At 46.6% G+C, this 22,851-nt stretch overlaps 1 protein-coding gene and 1 long non-coding RNA gene across 3 annotated transcripts in view; one reads left to right on the plus strand and one right to left on the minus strand.

Moving 5' to 3' along the window:
* Nucleotides 1-2,393: 2,393 nt before the first annotated feature.
* On the plus strand, nucleotides 2,394-16,433 carry LOC109489408. Of its 2 annotated transcripts, none has more exons than XR_002142393.2 (3): nucleotides 2,394-2,863; nucleotides 13,777-13,942; nucleotides 16,067-16,433. It is a non-coding gene; the product is annotated as an uncharacterized LOC109489408 (long non-coding RNA). The 2 variants fall into 2 exon arrangements; XR_002142394.2 differs by having other exon boundaries at nucleotides 2,394-2,661.
* A 3,054-nt stretch (nucleotides 16,434-19,487) lies between these two features.
* ABCA4 (ATP binding cassette subfamily A member 4) overlaps nucleotides 19,488-22,851 on the minus strand; it is a 134,316-nt gene continuing 130,952 nt past the window's right edge. Inside the window, exon 51 of the mRNA XM_019798266.2 lies at nucleotides 19,488-20,146. Coding sequence (XP_019653825.1) covers nucleotides 20,141-20,146 — 6 coding nt within the window. The 3' untranslated portion in view covers nucleotides 19,488-20,140. The remainder of the gene's footprint in view (nucleotides 20,147-22,851) is intronic.

Here is a 22,851-nt window from a genome sequence, read left to right on the forward strand (position 1 = left end):
AAGAGCAAAGAAAGAGGAACTTTTTTGAAAAAGGATTTTGAGTCTAAAGAGCTTATGCGCAGGAAGCTCTCATGAGCCGCCCCACTTTGCAATGCATCTGTGGAGGGAACGGAATGTCAGCAGAGGTTGGCTGAGGAGAACTGCTTGGGAAGACACATGCCTGCTCCACAGCTCTCTTGTCCTGGTGCCAGGGCGAGGCATTTATAAGAGCCGCTCAAATGAACAGGTGTTTTGATAGCCCTCATCCATACACGTTCAGGTAGCCTTTAACTTATAGATTAGATCCAACTTTGCTGTGGAAAAGTCTGTGCTTGGTCTTACCCCTGCTTCCTGCACATGTAGGGCTCCTTCCCAACACGGGGGTGCTTGCTTCTTCCCCTTCCCCTGGGGCCCTCCAAATCCTCCCCCTTTTCCAAGCCTTCCCAAATAACTCCACTGCTCACTGAGTACCTAATTTTTGGAAAGACTACATCATGTGTAATTTGTAGTAAAATGGTAAAGGCAGTGTTATAGGATACCCTCCTGCATCAGGTTGAGGGTTTAAGATTATTTCTGCCGGTTTCTTGAGCAGGCCACTTAACCTCTCTGAGCCTTCACACTAATAACAGTTCCACAGTATGGCGTTATGAGGACTAACTGAGGACATACATGGAAAGTGGTTGGCATACTGCCAGGCATACACCATGCCCTCATGGGCCAACTTGGTTCAGCAGGGCCCTAGAGACTTCTTTTGGCCTCTGGATCCTTTCTGATCTTGGAGGTGTCCCAGAAGTGACTGTGGGGTCGGAGGTGGTCTTGTCACCTACCACACAGAGCAGACAGACACAGGGAAGTTGGATAGGGACCGAAGCTACTGATCCAATGTCTATGTCCCTTGTAAAGAGGAGGATCCCTTCTGAGCTACAGAATAGAATGTGCTAGAGCAGGTTAATCACTGGCTTATATATTAACCAAGCCAAGGAGAGTTTGGCTGAGGACCCTCACTGACCTGTGGGGCGTTAGTCTTTATTCGCCCTATTGCCTGCCCCCATCTTGATCCTTTGGTTTTATTTAAATATAAGAAACTAAAGCCAACCTAAATCAAACAAAAAGATTTATTGGCCCAGAGCTGGCAGAGGCGCTGGAGGACTCACCTCTCTGTCCAAGGGCCATTCATTATCACGCACCCCGAAGGTGTTCCTAACTTCCAGGTGCTCACCACTCCCCGCAAAGCAGGCTGCAGGGACTTTTCAGGAGGTTAAAAAGTAACTACTCTAAAGGTTCCGCTGTGAGTAAGCAAAAGCTCCCTGGGGCAGAAGCACCACAGGCTCCAAGTCAGTAACTTGAAATTGGGCGGCCTGATCTCACGGCTGTGCCGCCCAGGGCAGATCTGAGCGATGGGGACTCCTGAGCTTGGGGGCCTGCGGCTGTGGTCAGCAGCAGGCCGGTCTCTGCAGGGGGGTTTTCATTGTCACAATTCTGAGCTCAGTTGTGTAATCACAAGTAGCTGCAACCAGGGGGCAGGAAGGGAGGGGGCAGGACAGGCCCTGAATTCCGGGCTGTGGGATCAGGATTTGGTCCTGACCATGATTCATGGGGGAAATTCTTTTAGAAACTTAAGCCCCCTTGCTCCGTGCCAGACATTTCCAGGCTGCTAGCGTTTGCTAAGCACTTATGTGCGCCTGGCAGGCCCTGAGCTGGATGTTTGACAGGCATTTCATTTAATGCTTGTAACGGCCTGTCCAGACAGCCCTTCCGGGTGGGCGTTATACCCCAACTCCACAGATGCGAAACAGATGCAGAGAGGCTGGCAACTGGCCCAAAGTTAAGTAAGTAGAGAGTGGCAGAATCAGGACTTGAACTCGTGTCCGATCAATGCCTAAGTGGTGCATTTGGTAGGACAGAGGAAGAACATCAGCATACGCTTTCCTTCCTCCCTGCCCCCCAGCTTGGGGAAATCCATGGGAATAGATGTGTTCCCCTCTTCTTAATAACGCGGTCAGCAGCTTCCCAACCCCAGTGCCTTGGAAAGGCAGCGTGAATTTGCCTCCAGAGGTGTCTCATGGAGGGAGGCTCAGGCTGGTGACCCAGCCCAGCACCGTGGGGCTGGTAATTGCCTGGTTTTGGTAGAAATAAGGTCCGAGCACAATTTGTACTGTGGGGAATGGGGTGTGAGGGGGCATGTGTCCTTCCTCTTAAAGGAAAGTACCCGTCTGGTCTAGATTTGTTTGTTTGTAAAAAGCAGCCGCTGCAGGGCCTTGGTGGGATTTTTGCCCGGTGGCCCAGACCGTAGATGTTGACTGTCGGGTGGTTGCTTTTAGGGAGGAGGATTTGAGTTGGGCTGTATCCGGGCTGAGGTCAAAGTTGGTTGGAGCCCAACTGATGTGCTTTTTGGGTCGGTCAGCTTCTCTCCTACCTCTCCTCCCAGGATTTTAGCTAGCACCTGACCCAGCCCTTTACTTCACAGGCCCGGGGATTTGCCCGAACTTACAGTGCTGTGGGGTGGAGTCAGAATCCCAGCTCCAGTCCCTTGGTATATGCTTTCCTCTGCCCGGCCAGGGCCCTGCAACTCCTCTTTGTTCCTGGTAAACTGACACAGGTAGAACTTTGGGGAGAAGGTCCGCAGTGCCGTCACCTCTGTGGGTGCATAACTCCCTCTTGGTGTTGCAGTTTCTCTTCCAGGTGAGATGCCTTAGGAAGTGCGCTTACTTGTTGGAGTCTTGCCACCGTCTCCCCCTGGGTGACTCCGAGGAGCTTACGGGTGAGCCGGTGAGAGCACAGTGGCGCCTGCCTTGAGGCTGTCTGGAAGGTCAGGCTGGGCCAGCAGGTTACTCATTCAGCACATGTTTATGGAGTCTGACGCCCAGACCTGGAGGTTACTGTGGTGAGTCTATCACCCTTGCCAGGACAACAGCTACCTGGCTGATGGGAGCCATGGGCATGTCATCAAGCAACCATTCTGCAGAGTGGTAATGTTTCCGGGGATGACCCAGGGTGTTCCAGGAGCACAGCTAATGGGATCGCACTAGTGGGGGGCCGCTGGGAGGACTCTGCAAGGGGGTAATAGCGCAGTTGGGAACGGAAGACGGAGTGAAGGGGCAGGTGAGGGGCTCCAGGTTAGAGAGGAGACAGTTTGGGGGCAGCACCTAGTTTCTGCCTGGAGCAGGAGCTGGAAGAGGGGAGAGATAGGCTGGAGAGGAAGTCAGGGTCCACGCCTTGTGAATCTTGATGAAGATGTCCCACGTTCTCATGAGAGCAGCAGTGCGTGGGACCTGGATTCCATCTCTTGCTTGCAGCGTAAGCGTGTGCTAGAGACGAACCCTTTGGACCCTATGGGGACTGCCCGCAAAAGAAGGTGGTTTTTTTTTTTTTTTTTTAAACTCTAGAGGCAGAACAAGTCGGGGCCTCTACGCCGGGGATAATAACTAACCCTGCCACTCCACGCTGGCCAACAAACCAGCTTTTGCCCTTGGACATGGTTCAGTTGCAGACACTGGGGTATGGAAGCTGCCGTGAATCCCGCTGCTCTGTGCTTTATTCCCTGCCACAGGCTGCAACACACTTGGTGGCGTGATTGCAGACTTGTGCCGTCTGTCACCAGCGCACTTGAAAGCCGAGGGCTGTGTCCAGTGTATTGTTTGTTTGTTTGTTTTTCTAAACGGGACTGTCTTCTTGTATGTTACTATTACGAAAGTAATATATGTTCCTTACAAAAAATTAAACATCGCAGAAGTGTATACAATAGAAAGTGGAATTTCCTGCTTCCTCTTATAATCCCATTTCCCTAAGAAAACCATTATCCTTCCAGACTTTAAAAAGAATGTGTGTGTGTGTGTTTATGTATATATATCTATATCTCCAGATAGCTTCTATTGCAGGATCCCATGCAAAAATAGGCTCTCTGGCCCCTTAAACTGTCCTCCAGTTCTTTTTGTAAGTCCCCAAAAGGGTGCCTCACCTGGGTCCATAAACCTGTCAATTGTCCCTCCATGTAGCAATTTCTCTGTTTCTTGTGTATCCACTGCTCAGAGAAGCTTGAAGAAATTCACAGAAGCCAAACACCAAAGTCCCTGTCATGGGTTGCATGTTTCCAAAGTTTCCAATCCTTGGTTGGCAGACTTAGGACACTGAGCTTCAAGCAGATATGGGGGAAAGGCCATCTGCTCACCACGTGCCAACCACCCTTTGTCATTGGGGGCCCCAAAGCTGCTCTGCCTCGATCCCGAGTCTTGACATCTCTCCCGAATGGTCCCATCAATTTCTGCTGCTAATGCCTCCAGTAAGGGCCTCAAAGTTGGTCTGGGCATCAAGTGGAAGGGGAGGTGCTCTTCTTTCTTACTGTTCCTTACCCTTTTTTTGGCCCTTGGCCCCTCTCACAAAGAAAAGTCTCTTCTTTCTTGTTCTTTGTCCTCAAGGGGTTTATATTAATTTGCAGCAGCTCTTTATGTATTATCAGTATTGCATATTATTAGCCTTTATGTATGATCACTATTAATCTACATTGAGAATATTTGTATCAGTTTATCTTTACATTGTTAGTCTTATCCTTTGTCCTTAAGAAGGTTCACAATTTATTTCATCTGATCTACCTAATTTTTCCTTTTTTACCTCTGTGTTAAGGATTCTTCCACCACAAGACTACAGTAATATTCTTTTCTAGTAATGTAGGAGTTATATATTTAAGTTAAACACTTTCACCTATCTGGAAATTGTTCTTGTGAATGTTGTGTGGTAGGTGGAATTTCTTAAAAATTCCCCAGGGGCACCTGGGTGGCTCAGTCAGTTAAGCATCCAGCTCCTGGTTTTGGTTCAGGTCACGATCTCACGGTTGAGAGATCGAGCCCTGCATCAGGCTCCATGCTCAGAACAGAGTCGGCTTCAGATTCTCTCTCTCTCCCCGTCTCTGCTTCTCCCTCCTCTCGTGCTCTCGCTCATAAATAAATAAGTAAAATCTTTAAAATTCCCCAAAAAGTTGTGTGTAGAAGCTGAAAGATAAAAGAGATAGACCAAGAGACTTCGCTAGCTCTTGGATGCCCTGTGTAGGAGAAGCTTGTTTGCTGAAAACATAGAGGATTTTGCTCTTGGCCAGCTTGTGGCTCCATCTGCTTCCCGCTGAGAATGACTCTCAGACTTTGTGTCTTTAGAGCCAGTATTTTCTGTGTGATGTTAGTCCAGGCTTCAGAAGTTTGGATGTGTTCATTTTGTTGCCTGTGGACTGCACTTCAGAGGGGGCCGGGACTCTCCCGCCCACAAGGTCCAGCCCTTCCCTGGGGGGGAGTGGGCAAGTAACTATGAGTTCTGATCTGCCCTAAGATCCTAAGATCCTCGATGACTCTTGGCTAACTTCATCAATGATGGTACCTCTTTGAACCTGGCACTTGTTGGGGCCTCAAAAATATTTACTTGTCAGATTGTCAGAGAGCCATTAGGAAGGATGTACAGATGCCCAAGAAGATGATGGCCAAAAGAGGAGAACATTAATGGCAGTTCTGAGTAGGGGAGATGACATTCCTTCCATTCATCTATTCAGCAAATATTTATTGAGTGCCTATTATGTGCCAGGTACTTTTCTAGGAGCATAAGTATGTCATTTTCCATCAATAACCGATTCTCCAATACCAACTGGGTGTCCAGCAGTTCAACTCAATTTCGACACTGACTGTTCAAAGTTAGTGTAGACCCCACAGGTTAAGAGCTCAGTCTCACAAGACTGTCCGCCTTTAGATGTCAACTACAAACGGGGTCTCCAGGCTACCAGCATTTCTTCCCAGGTGACTACAAAACTGGGGGCTCCCATGATCCTCCCATGCCCTCAAGTTTGATAATTTGCTAGAACAACACACAGAACTCAGGAATTTATCACAGGAACTTGGTATCACAGTTTATTGTAAAGAATGTATCTGGACCAGCTGAAGAGGTATATAGGATGAGGTCCAGAAAGGTCTCCAGTGTAGGAGTTTTTTTCCTGGTGGAATAAGGGCACACCATGCTCCCAGCATGTGATTATATTTAACAATTAGAAGCTCCCCAAACTCTGTTGTTTAGAGTTTTTATATGGAGTTTCATTATATAAGCATGCTTGATTAAATCATGGCAATTAGGGATTGAACTTGATTTTCAGCCATTCTCCCCTCCCCAGATCTAATCTCTCCTCCCTCTGGTGACCAGCCCCCATCCTGAAGCTATGTAGGGCCCTACCACTAGTCACCACCTCAGCATAAATTTAGCTATGGTCAGAAAGAAGTATGTTATGAATAAGAATACCTTCATCACAATGTGAGGAAGAGTAAATTATATTAAATGAAATGATATGAGGTAACTTCAAAACCATTAAAGACACAACCATTAAATGAAATAGAATAACGTAGGGGCGCCTGGGTAGCTCAGTCAGTTAAGCATCCAACTCTTGATTTCAGCTCAGGTGATAACCTGAGGGTCATGAGATTGAGCCCCATGTTGGGCTCCACACTGGATGTGGAGCCTGCTTAAGATTCTCCCTCCCTCTCTCTGCCCCCCAATTCTCTCTCTTGCTCTCCATCTTAAAAAAAAAAAAAGAAAGAGAATAAGGTATCCTCACTGATGAGGTTAGCTAGGAGACATCAATGATCTTAGGGGCTCAGAGCAGCTCAGAACTCATTTCCCCCCAGCCCCCCGGGGTACAGAGAGACATTGTGGGCAGGAGACTCCTGTTTCAGAGGGGTCTGAAACACAGTCCTGGTGGTCTACAGTGATTCTTCAGCTTGCCCCATATGCAACAAAACACAGCTCTGAACACAGTCCTCTAAACCTATGGGTGTAAGAGAGACAGACTTAGGTTCAAATCTTAGCTTTGCCTCTCATTAGCTCTATGAGCCTGATAGATAATTCAATCTCCCAGAGTTTGGGTGGCCTCCTCTAAAAAGCAGGGCAAGAATAACTACTTCACAGGATTATTTTGAAACCTTTGGCTCATGATGGGAACTTGACAAATATTTATGTGCTCATCATTCCTCTTATGTCTCTTTAGCCTGCTCTGTCTGCCATGGGGTGGGGTGGTTAGGGAGTCACAGCCTTTGCCATACAATTATTACAGTCTGGGGCAACTGGAGTTTATAAGTGGAGGGACAATTTGAAATGGGAAGGACTCAGCCCAACCTGTCTGATAATACAGTCTCTGAGAGGAAGCAGCCAGGTGCATATAAAAGCCTTTTATATGGCTGTAAGACGAAGGGCAACACAGCTGTTTGTGTACATGAGTAAATATTGATCTCCTGAAACTCACTGATGTCATTGGTGTCTGAAAGCTTGTCCTGTGCTTCCTAGTAGTGTCCCTGTGCTGAGGGCACGTGGGAAGGATACAGGTGTGGCAGTGGGGCCCCCTGACCTTTGGTTCTGCCCTTAATGGCACTGGTATAAATATGCTAGGGATATCCTAGACCAGTAGGACACATATGACCAGTATGTAGAGGTTTTTTTTTGTAATTTTGGTCTACACCAGGTGGAAACTCTTGACCATAAGACCGAGAAACAACTGTGTCTTCTGGATAAAGGAGGAAACCTAGGTATCATAGGTGTGGTGTAATAGAAAGAGTAGCAGAAAGAATGTGGAAATTGGGCAGACAGATCTGGGTGAATCCCAACTCTGTGACTTACCAGTTATATGATCTTAAGTCTCTCTGAGCCTCAGGTCAATCCTCTTAATAAAAGTTGGGATAATAATATCTAGAATTAAATGACATGGAATGAATTTTGTGTATGTGAAAGAATCTGACACATATGTCCTTATTTTTGACAAAATAGCTATCTATAAAAGACTGCATTTAAAGACTGCATTCTGAAGACTACTTAAAGGTTTATTTTAATTAGAATAAGCAAATTCCTGAATCCTAAATCTTAAAGTTCTCTCGAGGTTTCAGGTGTCTTTATTCCCGATCACAGTGGGTGGTGACAGTGACCGCCATTTGGGTGAGTCACAAACCCCTGTCCCCAGACATCACAGACAGCAGAGAGACGTTCATCACTGGATTGTGCTGACTTCTTGGCCTCTGTACCAAGACACAGGGCTCTTGACCAGGTCCCACTAAGGTCAACCACTCAACTACTCACATGTTAATGAACTGTAATGACATTATTCTTTTAGTTCTTTAGAGTAGAGTAGTATCTTTGATAGCCATCTCTATCTATTCGGTATTGCAAGTTGGTTACAAATGCTTGACTCTTTATAGACTCATTGTTAATGATAAATATTTTTGATACCTTTAGTGAAACTTACCTTTGATTGATGATAGCAGGTTGATGTTTCTTAGATTTTTTTAGGTATTGAGAACACACTCACAAACATCATTAGATCACATGCAAATGGTATTTAAACATTTATGGGCTAGAAACTGACAGACAAGTTGACACAGAAAGCCAAAATATTTGAGTTAGTTACCTTGCAGCTGCTATAAATGGAATCATCTCCTGCTGCCTTTTTAAAGCAACTGAACGTGATTATTTTTCCATTTTCTTCTCTAGATCCTCAATGGTGTTCCACCAGAGTGTCAATGAGGTTTAGTCTCAGCAAATGCCAGTCAGGATTCAGCTAGTGATGGGGCAATCCAGTTAAGCATAAAGAAAAAAAAGCTTTTTTTTAAATCTAGGGAGTGTTCAGGTAACAGATGTCTTGGTCTAGAGGCTGGTGACTAGGTGGCTGCAGAGCTGAGCTGTCAGGACGTTGGCTCAGGGGCTGAACATGGGCCCAGACAGAGGCCTCGTGGTTGTTTCAGACCTGTTCCTCTGAGCGGCTGCTCTTGGTTCAGGAAGTCAGAAAAAAGAAGCCTGAGATGTATGGTTCTTGGCCTCTGAGATGGTAGAATATGAAAGGAAATGTTACTGACTACAGCATTGTGCAACTCTGGGGGAGCTGCAGCTTTGCCGAGGGAGAGGCAGGGAGGATGGGACTGGTGCTGGGCTCCGAAGGTTCATGAAGGTTCATCCCGGGGTGTGCGGGGGGCGGTGAGCACCAAGGTAATGGGAGCATTACCCAGCCCTCTGTGCTGTCAGCCAGTATCAGTCAGCTTGGGTTTCTTACCAGGCTCAGAGTCACCAGATAATGAGAAGGCAATTTGTGTAGAAATCCGGTTCCATCGATCAGGCGGTTCCAAGGAGCGAGTGGGCAGGCTCCTGGTTGGAATGTCATTGTTGTAGCCACCACAAAATATTTATCAATGTGTTCATCACCACTGGCAGCAGGAAACGAGGCTACACGAATCAGGGTGGGTTCCATTCTCTGAAATGATATAATTGGCATTTCAGGTAAATAGCTGACCTGGCCTGCACCCAAATTTCCCCTGGGCCTTTGTTAACCAAGTGAGCACAGGCCCTGTCCTGTCCAGAGCTCCTGGAGCACTGAGGAAATCAGACCTGGACTTACTCCAGGCCCCAGCCCCCAGCAGAGCCTGCATTCTCTAGAACCTAGAAATCCCTCAGTGGATGTGGGGCCCAAGGCTTTCCTGTTTTCACAGCCAGCACTCCTCGTTGCCTGGCTTTTGGGGCTACAGATGTCACAAGGAAAACAGTCCAGGAGTACTAAGGCATGACCCCCCCAGTGGCCTCTCTTGTCGGGAGTCTGTCTCTTTCAGAGCCAACTCCGAGCTCTACAACCCATGGGCAGCAGGAGGTTACTGGGGGATTATCAGAGGATTAGGGGGCTTTGCTGAGTGAGCATGGATGGGGTACTTTCTGCCAGAGTGACTTTTCTGAAACAGATCTGATCACGCCACCCCTCTACGGCTCTACATCCCCTACAGCTGCATTTAGAAAAGTGTTGCCCAGTGGTCCTCTCAACAAACTCACCAGCACAGGGAGTGGTTATTAAAATGCAGGTTCCTGGGTCCACTCCCTGACCCGCTGAATCCGAATTTCTTTGTGCAGTGTTTGGGAACCACAGTTAAACCACAGTTAAAACAAACTCCCCCACAGAGTGTTTCTTTTTCTTTCTTCCTTTTTTAAAAAAATATTTTCTTTATTTATTTGAGAGAGAGTGAGACAGAGTATGAGGGGGTGCAGGGGAAGGGCAGAGGGAGAGGGAGAAGCAGGCTCCCCACCGAGCAGCAAGCCCGATGCAGGACTCAACTGCAGGATCATGACCTGAGCCGAAGGCAGATGCCCGACCGACTGACCACAAAGATGCCCCTCCCCCAGAGAGTCTTATGTACACTAAAGCTTGAGACCATAGTACATTACGGGATAAGGTCCAAACCGCTTAGCCTGGAGTATAAGACCCACCAGAATGTGGATCTGCCTGTCTCTATCTTCTCATCTCCCTGGAAGCACCCACCCACCCTGCGCTCCCTGCTTCTAGCCAAACTGATGCACTGCTGAGAATTGGGGTCTCTCACCCCATATTGCTCCCACTGCTTCGAACATGCTCTCTGCCAATTCCCCTCCCCCTTCCCTCTGTTATTCTTTTATCCCTTTTAACAAGGTACTCAGTCAGGTCTCCTTTGGGTTAGGCGTGCCTTCTCTACTTACCTCTTTGTGGGGCTTACGCTGACTCCTAACCATTTGGGTACTCGTCTTTCTCCCCATTGGACTATGACGATGGGGGCCAAGTCTTGCCCCTGGTTTGCTACTATGCCTCCTGGCCCGAGTAGAGGCTCAGGAACAGTTGCAAATGAATCAAGTTCTCAAGTTAGAGGTACCAGAGACGTGGGTCTGCTGTGCTGAGTACATCTTACAGACCTCAAATAGTAGTAGTGGTACTGAAATTCTCTTAAGGACAGCAAAGGGATTGACACAGAGGAAGCTAAGGCAGTGAGACCAAGGACATACACTTTAGTAGAGACGTCAGGCGTCATCTAAACAGCAAACTACAAATGGAGGTACAATCACAAGTCCCACTGTGGTCCTGTCCAGTTAAACTATGCAAAACCATGCTCACAGGTCTGGGGTTGGACTGGTAGGGTACTGGGGTGGTGGGGGTGATGGTAAGTTATAGCTGGGAGTCAGCAACCTAGAGGCTGAAACTAAGATAGAGGCGGTACCCCAGAACTATCAAGGAGAAAGGAGTCAGAGGTCTGGGTCAGTCTTGGCAGGCACACCAATGGTTGGCACTCCTAAGAACAAGTGATGTCACCAAGTCCCGAAGGCAGCAACTGTGAACACCGCCATCATCAAGAGTCAGGAACCAGATAAAAACTGGGCCAAGAACTGTGAGGCGTTTGGAAAAGGTAGGGCTAGCATCACCCTCCTGGAGCTCTGGGGACAGCATGGCAGGCTTCCGTGATGAGGTTTGACAATGAAGGCCTTGTTTTGGGCAGTCCACTGAAGACTAGTTGTGGGCCCTGTGTGTGTGTTCATGGAAACATGGCACCCACGGGGGGGTGGGCATCTGGGCCTGGCATCAAAAAGCCCCTTGACAACAGTCTTAACCCCCTCATCCCTTTTTAAATAAAACAACAGAAATGCATTTCTCACGGTTCTGGAGGCTGGAAGTTCCAGAGGATGGTGCCAGCAGGGTGGAGTTCTGGTGAGGGCCCTCTTCTTGGGTGCACACTGCTGAATTGTCTTGTGACCTCATATAGCTGAGAGCAGAGAGAGGAAGCAAGCTTTCTGGTTCCAGCCTCCCTTCTCGGACTCTGCTACTGACCATGGCTTTGTGAGATTTTAAAAGAGGCCACCATCCCTCTTTCAGCTCTGTCCAACCATAAATTTTCTTTATCTCTTGTGCCCCATGTGGAGTCAGATCACGGAACGGTAGGCCTGTGCGTTTGAGTGTTTGAAACTTTCTCGACACTCTTAAGGTGGTGAGCCTCTTTCCTTTTGCAGGTGTCTCTGAGATGAGACACGGGTCCCTAAACACCTGCCACCTGCTTTCCCTCCGCCTGCCTTTTTCAGCTGTGGCCTGACAGGAAGGCCCTGTGCAGCCTCCCTGTGTAGATGGAGTCTGTTCCCGGAGCCCCAGGGTGTGTCAGCTCCAGAGTGTTTATTCCAAGTGTCTCACCACTTCCACTTCTTGATTGTGCTTAAATCCTTTCGTCTCTTCACTGCAAGTTTAGTCAGTATCTGCCATGCTTTTCACCTCATCACAGAGTTGAATGAAACAAGGTTTGTTCATCGGGTTTGCCATGCTGTTGGGAAGTGTCATGAGCCACTACTGACCCCATGTGCCCCAGCTTCTATCCTGGGCCTGATGCTCCCCGCCTCGCTCCATGCATGACCTCGGCCAGCAGGTCTCCCTGCTCACAGTTACAGCACTGTTTCAAATCCCACCTCCACCTAGTCTACTGTCGAATCCCAAGCTCTGCTTCTCGTTAGTGTTTTAAGCACCACAACATCTCCCTTTCCGTCCTTCCTTCTTTCCAGTAATTTTGGGTAATTACAGAAATACTATGCTTTCTGAGCAGAGAGTCTGACAAGCATCCACATGCAGTTTTGGCCTTTGCTTGATACCTATCTGTTTCTCTGCTCTTCTTTTTAATTAAAAGGGTGGAAGGTGTGAGCGTGGGCTGAAGACGGGAGGGGGGCCATCAAGACTTGAGCCTGATTCTGGCTCTGACATTGAGTTTCCCTCTGGCCTTGGGCAAGTTTCTTAAATCTTTTCTTTTTTACTGGCTCTAACGAAGAGTCCAGGCTGTGTCTTAGGGACAGGCTGAAAATTGTTGAAAATGCTAAGCATTGAAAATATCTTCACAGTCGCATCTTTGGGCAAATTCCACATTCCTTTCTGCAAGGTCAAGGGTCAGATACTCTAGTTTCCCTCTGCCTGAACACCTCAGATAGTTTTTCTATTTTTTATAGAACATCAAAAATAGACATTCATTATTTATAGTTATTAAAAATAAAAAAAACACTTCTGTGCAAATTCAAGTACAATGTGGTTATAAAAGCCAAAGCCTGTTGCCAACGAAAAATGTGTGTGTGTGTGTGTGTGTGTGTGTGTGTGTGTGTAACAACTGATCCTTGATCCCTAGATATTATCTGGTGAGTAGCTGGTTGGATTTGGAACTCACATGCCTTGGGAGCTGTTTGTAGCCTTTTTGGGAACAAGATAATCCTATGGGGTTTCAATCCCGCTTGATAAACAATCTCTCTCCCTGGTCCATCTGACACAGCCCAGCTGGTTTTCAGGTCCAGTGATCTTGCTTACTGTGTCTCCTAGAAAAAAAGTTCCAAGTGGTTAGTGTGGAGCTGGCTGCTGAGCTCCTGGCAGCCCACCCCAGGCTTGCAGGAAGGGTTCTGGGTTCTCCTGAGGACATCTGTGCTTCTAAGCCAGGGTTTCCAGGCTCGCTCTGTTGAGAGCAAACTCAGGCAGCTGCTTGAGTTCCTTTGGAGCGAGGTTGGTTCCCCACTGGGATGGAGAGCACATTAACTTCCCCTCTAAGGCAAACTCCTTTGCAGTTGATCCAGGACCACTTGCTGCCAATGCACAGGGCCTAGGGGCCTGTTACAGCATTGGCTTCTTGGCTGGAGTCTAGAAGGGCTCAGTTTTGGTTGTTGGGGGAGTCAAAAATGATATTTCTATCACATTACTTAAGTCAGCCAAGCTAGGCTGCTATAACAAAGACATAAACTAATTTGGGCCACTTCATGGTCTGGGAGGAGCGTGTGCTGCCTTCCTGGGCAGCTCTGCCCCTCTCCCCTACACATACACACACTCAGGAACCCAGAGTCCTTCTGTCTTGTAGCTTTACCATCCTGAGTCTTTGAGGTTGTTTCCATGGTTGAAGCTGGGGTAGCACAAAACCAAGCCCAGACAGCAGATTGGGGAAGAGAGCATGGAGGGGCCCTCCTGTTCCAATGGCGCACACGATCACTTCCACTTCGTTCTTCTAGAGTGAACTCCGTGACAAGACCACACCTTACTACAAGTCTTGAGGAATGCAGTCCCTACCTGGGCAACCACACACCACGCCATGACTCTGTCATTATGGGAGAAGAGAATGGACACTACATTGCCGTAATAAACCTTACCCATGACTACAACTATATGCCGAATCCTGTAAGTCCTCCTAGCCAATCTCTGAACACAGGGGTGGCCTTGGGGACAACCACCACATACTCCCACCAGTAGTGAGAGTTCCCATAACCCCATGACCTTGCCGGGTTTGATATTTTTTATGGATTGAATGTTTGTGTTTCCCTAACATTCATATACTGAAATCTAACCTCAGTGGGATGGTATTAGGAGGTGGGGGTCTTTGGGAGGTAATTAGGTCCTGATGGTGGAGCTCTTATGAATGGGATGAGTGCCCTTATAAGAGGAAGCTAGAAAGCTAGCTCACTCTCTTTCTGCCTGTGAGGATACAACAAAGAGTCAGCAGTCTGCAACTCAGAAGGGGGCTCTCACCAGAGCCTGACCATGTTGGCGCCTGACCTCCGGCTGCTGGAACCGTGAGAAGTACGTTTCTGTTGTTCATAAGCCACCCAGTCCGTGGTACTTTGTTACAGCCCAAACTGACTGAAAGCAGTATTATCTGACTTTCTAATTTTTGTCAGCCTGATAGGTGTGAAGTCATATCCTGTTATTTGGGTTTCCATTTCCTTGATGACTAGTGAGATTAAGCATCTTTTCATATGTTCAGTGACAATCTGAGTTTCCTCTTCTGTCAACTGCCTATTCATATTCCTTGTTCATTTTTCTTTTGGGCTGTTTGTCTTACCTTATTGAATCTTAGGAGTTCCTTATATCTGGATACTAGGAGGGAAGAAGTGATTAAACACAGGGAGATAGGAAAATGAAGACCTTCTAGGGATTTGGTTTGGCTGGATTATACTTATATAATGGGGACTGACAAGAGATAAAGCTGAAAGGGTGAACTGGGGACAAAAGAAAGGCTATTAATGCCAAGGTGAGGGTTTTGAACCGTATTCTGAGGGTTATGAGATTCTCTGAAAACTTGAATAGGTGAATGGTCCTTTTGGGAAGACTTCCCTATTCCTTCCTACTTTCTGCCTGTCAGGACTGAATGGGCTTTCTCTGGGCTCCTGTAAGTCATTCATTCATATTCTCTCTCTCTCTTTCTCTCCTTCTTTTCCCCCTCTTCCTTCTATCTCAGTCTGTTCAGACTGCTACCATGGAATCGCACAGACTGGGTAGCTTATCAACAGCAGAAATTTATTTCTCCCAGTTTTGGAGGCTAGAAGTCTCAGATCAAGGTGCTGGCAGATTCTGTGTCTGGTCAAGACCCACCTCCTATTTCACAGATTGCTGTCTTTTCCCTGTAACCATACATGGTAGAAGGGCAGGGGGGCTCTCTAGGGTCTCTTTTGTAAGGGCACTAATCCCATTCATGAGGGTTCTACCTTCATGACCTAATCACCTCCCAAAGGCCCCACCTCCAAATACTATCACACTGGGGGTTAGATTTCGTCATATGAAGTTTGAGGGGACATAAACATTCGGCCTATTGCACTCTCTCCCTACTGCACTGACCTGATTTGTTTCTGGGACAGCTTCCCAACCAGTGGTGTTGGAGCTTTGTTCTTGTCTCCCAGTAATTGTCTCCCAGTGCCTGTTTCAAAATAGCGGCTCAGTAAGGATTACTGAACAGAATTCAAGAGCTCAATTTTAGGAAGCAGAGTATAGTATCAATGGGTGGAAGAGAAGACAGGCAAGCCCAGTGAGAGCTGGAACATCACCCGGGCAAAAAGTAGTAAAGGTAGTGGAGAAAGGGCAGTGATAAAAGCAAAACAAGAAGGACAGCTGGGAATGACCTAGTAGTGATGCTGGAAGCTGCGTCTTCACCTGGCCAAATGCAGAGTGTGAAGGAAGAGAAGAAGAAGGAGGAGGAGGGTGACTCTGAGATTTTGAGTCTGAGTTTGAGGATGAGGAGAAAAGTCATGCCTATAATAGAGGAAAACAGATCAGGTCAGAATCTCAGCGACTGATGATAAAATTTTTAAAAAGTATAAAATTGCCTTATAATTACTTAGCATTTGGTAGTTCTCATTGCTTATATTTTTATAGTAGTAAAAAACACTGGGTTCTCCAAGAAAGGGAAACTTTCTCCAAAGAGGAGACTAAAAATAATGCAGATTTCCTGGTTCTTCCCTGACATTTTTGCCTGAGAGCCCAAATTAAAATATTAAACAGTCTATTGGCCATTCTATTTTGTTTCTATAGAGCTTTTTCATCAGCTGAGGGAACAAACACGGATATGTGGAGCCGGGCCCTTAGACACTGCTTGAGGCAGGAATTGGTATCTTGTTGCATGAGACGCAGTGGATGTGAAGCAGGTAAAAAGCCAAGCTCAGTGACACCATCCTGCAGGCTGGCTGCTGTCGGTTGCTATCGATAAGGATCAGCTTGTATTTTGAAGCATCGATCAAGACTGGAGATCTAAAATGATAGTTTCTGAGCTTGAAAATCTTCCCCATTCTCCATCCTAAGAATTATCTTTGCTCAATTGGAGTTAAAGTCCCTACTGCATAAGAGGGGAAAGGCAACAAGTGGTTTGGGGGTCCCTAAAAGGCATCAGGAGCTTCTTTTACTGTCCCTCTAATCCTCTGCTTACTCACTGGAACGGGTGGGACAGAATGGCCTGTGGGCCAAGCCAGCCTCACCCATTCCGTTAGGTACTGCCTACGGCTGCTTCTGTGCCACAACAGCCAACCTGAGTGTTTCAACCGGAGACTGTATGAGCTGCAACGTGGAAAATGTTGACTATCTTTACAGAAAGTGCACTGACCCCTGCGTGAGAATGTTAACACCGTGAAGATAGAGGCTGTGTCTTCTCTGCAGCTGAATTCCCAGAAAATGGAACATTGAATTTTTTTCTGTTCCTCTTGCACCCTCAGTTTCCTCTTTCTCTTCTCTGTTACCCCTTTGCCTCTCTGGCAGCAGTCAGTATCATTCGAGACCGAAGAGATTGCCAGGATCTGGTGGAAAACAAACATAGCACCACTGCTAAACTGGGTGCCTCAAATGCTCTCTGACCAGGTGCTATCTGTGCTTGTAGATGAAATGTGCTTCCTGAAACTCACCATGACCCAAGACTATGGGATTTGGTGACAGTAAACTGTGATCCTTATGAAAGTTACACACGTACAAGATCAAGAGGATGACTAGTTTAGGCAAAGCCCCACAAGACATATACATCTGAACCTTAACATCAGGCACCTGCCCAGAAAGCTGAGTGTGGGGGCGCCTGGGTGGCACAGCGGTTAAGCGTCTGCCTTCGGCTCAGGGCGTGATCCCGGCGTTATGGGATCGAGCCCCACATCAGGCTCCTCTGCTATGAGCCTGCTTCTTCCTCTCCCACTCCCCCTGCTTGTGTTCCCTCTCTCGCTAGCTGTCTCTATCTCTGTCAAATAAATAAATAAAATCTTTAAAAAAAAAAAAAAGAAAGCTGAGTGTGTGTCATGGTGAGCTTTGGGAAAGGCTCTGAGGAGAGTACCTTTTGGGAGTCCTTATGCCATATATGTCTCAATTTTTTAAGAATATCAATGAAGCTATCACACTACTAAATAATGACCTTCATGATGATGTAAATTGAAATTCTGACTTCTTGGTTTCCATGGAGCTCCCCATTGGGCTATGCTGGCACAGAGCCAGCTGCCCCATGGCTCACCTCCCTTTCCTGCTTTCCCAAAGGGCCTCATGTGCCACGTACAGACATGAGCCCACATGATCAAGGACCACCTATGACCCAGGAAAGAGGCCCACATAGGCCCTATGAGCAGACTTTAGAACATTTGGGAAGGGAATTCCAGAGTTCTGGGTCTGATGGGCATGTCTCATTGGACATGGGAATGAACTAACTGGAGAAGGAACAGAGTGGGGCCTGCAGGGAAGGCTGCAGGGCCAGCCAAGTATTTTATTCTTTTCCAGGACTTGGTTTCCTTTTCCAATAAAACAGTACAAAACAAAACAATTAGATAAGGGCTTAGTTTTTGAGCACTGAGGTATTTTGCAGTTCCACAAACCTGTGGTTCTATGAATCTGAAACTTCTAGTACCTAAGCTTTCCCTAACTTGACATCGACCTTGGACAAAATGTCACAGTAATTCTGCTCTGTGAACATCAGGAGTCACGAACTATTAATCTCAGGATCTCCTGAGGCACTGAATTACCACATTGAGGAAACCAAGCCCCACATAGCTTGGGCTCAGAGGTCAAAGTCTTTCTGGTGCCTGAAACAGTTGCCCCACCAACGTGACACTGCCATATTTCTAGGGAACACCTTCTTCCCTTCTCTATAAGCTTTGCAGGCCTGCTGGTAGAGCACTCCATCCTTATTGGTCCCAGGGCAAGTAACCAGGGTGTCACAGAGAATCTTTCTTTCAAATCCAGAGCTTGTCGCCTCCCCCACTTTCCCCTTACCGTCTCTTTAGGAAAGTCATAAAAGCAGGCACAAATGAAGCTTTCTACGAGTTTTTTACTCAGAGTGAAACATTCTTTTCTGATTCCCACTATTTCAAAATCTCGAGTTCCCAAAGAATTGGAACCTGAGAAGATCTGGCAACAAGTCATATTCCTGGAACATCTCCTGAGTGGTCTTGTTTTCTGAATTGACTCTCCATTTTCTCTTCCTCTTCTTTGTAAATCTCCCTTATTCAACCAGATTGGGAGACCTTTCAATAGAGTTACACGTTCTCAGGAGATTTGAGCCACGCTTCCAACGTGAATTCTCTTCAAACCCAAATGAAGTGTGGACATGCCTCCTCCTTGATTTTTTTTTCCAGCTTATGTTTTGTGATTGGTGTTTTTAAAGCATAGCATCCCTGTTGCTCTACCTGCCCTTTGCTGTTGTCTTTAGCATTTTAGGTATCATTTTCTTTGATGTACTTCTTTTCCATATACTTTTCTTTGCTGGATTTTTATAGTGTTCAGTTTGGCAAGTAATTGTTGAATCAGAAGCTGTGGAAAGTGACAAAAAAGACACAGACATATCCAATGGAGAGCTCAGGTGTAGTAGAGAGAGACAGCAAAGGTGAGCTTCCCTCCTCTAGGCAGGTTGGGATTTTCCCCATACCTGACTCTTCCCAGTCCTGGATGCCTTCCTAAAACCATCGCAGCGCACCATAAATGAGTGCTTATGCTCCCCGTCCCCCATACAGGCGCCCCCAAAATGGTTTGGTTTAAAACACTTATGTTCTGATTCTTTGTGAGCTTTTCTGCAAACAGTTAGATGTCCTGTGAGCCACTACCCCTAACATCCCTGAAGATACGCACGTTGGCACCGTGGAAATGGCACAGCACTACATGACATCTCTAAACAGATACAGAGACATGCTGGATCTCCCGTCCCACTCTCACTTGTCCTTGCCTCTTTATCTCCTGTCCTAATTACGCCTATGAGGTAGGCACTCACATAAGCAGGGCAAACAGACATGAAGCCTAGCTTCAGTAATACCCCCTGACAATGGATAAAGTTTACATGCCTTGCCAGTTGGGAGTTTTCTTTAAACCCTACAAAGCAGACTTTTTTTTTTTTTAAGATTTTATTTATTTGACAGAGAGAGAGACAGCCAGCGAGAAAGGGAACACAAGCAGGGGGAGCGGAAGAGGGAGAAGCAGGTTCCCAGCGGAGGAGCCTGATGTGGGGCTCGATTCTAGAATGCCGGGATCACGCCCTGAGCTGAAGGCAGCCGCTTAACGACTGCGCCACCCAGGCGCCCCTGAAGCAGACTTGACATGGGACATCAAGACCAGTCCATTCACGTTCACCCTGCGGTGCAGAATCTTGCCATGACTAGCACTTCTGTGGCAGTGACGCTCACAGAAGTTCACGCCCGTGACAGGAGGCCACACAAGCACAGAGGATGTCTAAACACCAGATGGGGCCCACCAGGGACATGAGTGAATTCAAACGGTCTGTGACAAGTACATTTGTACTTTATTTTCTCCTTAAAAATAACACACACACACACACACACACACACACACACACACACACACACAGGACAGCAGATGCACTGAAAACGAGCGTGAGGCGGAGTCGGTGCTACTAGCGGGAGGGCTGGATGGGGAGGGTTTTGCATTTGTGTGGCCGAGCTGGTTTCACCCTCAGGTGCTCCAGGTGAGCAAGGGAGCTGAGGTTTCTCTCTGAAAGAGCCCCGTGCGCGCGGACTGCAGACTGCGCGGGTCCGTTTCTGCAGCCAAGCCGGTCCCATGGGAAGACCGGATGGCAGAGACTCCCGCACTTCCAGCTGCCCAGAGATTCTTGCCGGCTACAGCGATCGGGTAGTGTGGAGATCAGACCTGTGGAAGTAGACCAGACGGACTCTTGTCATCTTGGTTTTGTGAAGAGATGGCACAGCAGCTTTTAAGTTTTAAAAGTTAAACAGCTGTCAATCAATTGCTGGAGGAAGTTCTGCGGATGATCCTGTGGGGTTTTTTTTTATTTAAAGATTTTATGTATTTATTTTACAGAGAGAGACAGGCAGCGAGAGAGGGAACACAAGCAGGGGAGTGGGAGAGGAAGAAGCAGGCTCCTAGCGGAGGAGCCTGATGTGGGGCTCAATCCCAGAACGCCGGGATCACGCCCTGAGCCGAAGGCAGCCGCTTAACCGCTGTGCCACCCAGGCGCCCCGATCCTGTGGTTCTGTCAGTCAACAAGGTCATGGGCTATGCTTGCAGGTGGCCCCTCAGGTCCTTCTGGCTCTATGGTGTAGACGTTATAAAAACCCACGCCATCTGGGTGCACATGCTCACCTCTTTGAGGGAATCCACACCCTCTGTGCAATTTCCAAAGGCTGTCATGGTATCTTCTGGTTTGCTTTTTAGCCTAAAAATGCTACCATGCTCTTCCTGTCTCAAAAGCCAAGAAGTCATAATTTGGGTCATTCATGAGGTGCAGAATTCCCTTTGTATAGTTCCTACAGAGGTGGCTCCTGGGAAGCAGGAAAATCTGAATTGGGGGGATGGAAGGGTGGGAGAAATTGGAGCTAGGGTTTAGGACAGCAGGCTCCAGATCAAAGCTCAGGCGTTACGTCCAGCTCCTGAAGAAGTGGGCACCTTTCTAACTAGAGAGACATGGTCTCCAGTTAGAAGGTACAGGCTGAATTCCAGTACCAGTTGTGGGGAGTGAGAGGAATGTCAGCAAGGAGGGGGTGAGATGTAGGCCTGCCCAAATGTAGACAAAATGTGGTTTATCAATTATCTAGCTTAAAAACCACAAATGCTCTTGAGAAGATGGTCATTCTAGTATTAAGGGCTAAGAACATGCTTTGAGGTAGGACAAAGATCCCAGGCAAGCCTGCAGGTCCTTCAGAAACTAACTGATAAGCATATAAATTATACATGGAAACTCTTTAACAATGAATAAGGATCAGACTCAACACCAAAACCCCCAAAAAATCCAATTAAAAAATGGGCAGAAGGGGGCGCCTGGGTGGCTCGGTTGGTTGAGCATCCAACCCTTGGTCTCAGCTCAGGTCTTGATCTCAGTGCCGTGAGTTTAAGCACCACGTTGGGCTCCACACCGGACATGGAGTCTACTTTAAAAAAAAATTAATTAAAATAAATTAAAAATGTGCAGAGTACCTGAATAGACATTTTTCCAAAGAAATGGCTAGCAGACACATGAAAAGACGCTCAACATCACTATTCATGAAGAAAATGCAAATTGAACCCACAATGAGATATCACCTCACACTAGTCAAAATGGCTAGTATCAAAAAGACCAGAAACAATAAGTGTTGATGAGGATGTGGAGAAAATGGAACCCTCATGCACTGCTGGAGGGAATATAAATTGGTACAACCACTCTGGAAAACACTCTGGAAAACAGAAATACCATTTGATCCAATAATTCTACTTCTGGGTATTTACCCAAAGAAAACAAAAACACTAATTCAAAGGGATACATGCATCTCTATGTTTACGGTAGCATATTTACAACAGCCAAGATATGGAAGCAACCCAAGTACCCACTGATAGATGATGAATGGATGAAGATATGGTATATTGTGGTGAGCACAGCATAAAGTATAAAGAAGCTGAATCATTACATTGTACACCTGAAACTAAGGTAACATTGTGTGTCAGCTATACTAAAAAAAAAAAAAAGAAGATGATGTGACACATATATACTATGCAATTTTATTGAGCCATAAAGGAATGAAATTCTGCTATTCATGACATGGATGGACCTACACCGTATTATGCTAAGTGAAATAAGTCAGACAGAAAGACAAATACCATGTGATTTCATTTACACACAGAATCTAAAAATCAAAACAAATAAACACGCCAGAAACAGACTCATAAATTCAGAGAATAAACTGGTGGTTGCCAGAAGGGAGTGTTGGGAGGATGGATGAAATGGGCAAAGGAGATAAAGAGATACAAACTTCCAGTTGTAAAATAAATAAGTCATAGGGATGAAAAGTATAGCAGAGGGAATATAGTCAGTAATATTTAACAGTGTTGTATGGTGACTAAGGTGAGCATTTGGTAATGTATGTAATTGCCAAATCACTACATTTTCACAACAATTTATGTCCTACACTTGAAACTAATATAATATTGTATGTCAACAACACTTCAATAAAAAAAAATTTGCAGACAAGAAAAAAAAAGACTAAGGGTCAGAAACTGATCTGAGTTGTTCCTTCTTCTGGAAACACATGTGATGGTCGTGAATTTATAAGCCCCTTTAGAACGTTTCTAAGTTGACTGATCATCTATCACCTAGTTATCTATTGAAACCTTGACCCTCACTTGTTTCCATAAAACAGATTGTGACATTCTACAAACCTTATCCCAAAAGATATTTCCCAGTACTGAGTCCTTTAAGAATTCAAAGCATTCTTGATAATCAGACACTCTGCTGTCTAGATAATGAAATGCCGGTGGTGGTCCTTACTCACAAATGGGGCTGGGAAGCCACCAGCCTGCTGGACTTCCTCATGCTGTGCTGTCATGTGGGTTTGGAAGCAAGTCATGAATGTTTTCTAGAATTT

The sequence above is a fragment of the Ailuropoda melanoleuca genome, chromosome 2, assembly GCF_002007445.2.
Source record: "Ailuropoda melanoleuca isolate Jingjing chromosome 2, ASM200744v2, whole genome shotgun sequence".
In the NCBI taxonomy this organism is placed as follows: Eukaryota; Metazoa; Chordata; class Mammalia; order Carnivora; family Ursidae; genus Ailuropoda; species Ailuropoda melanoleuca.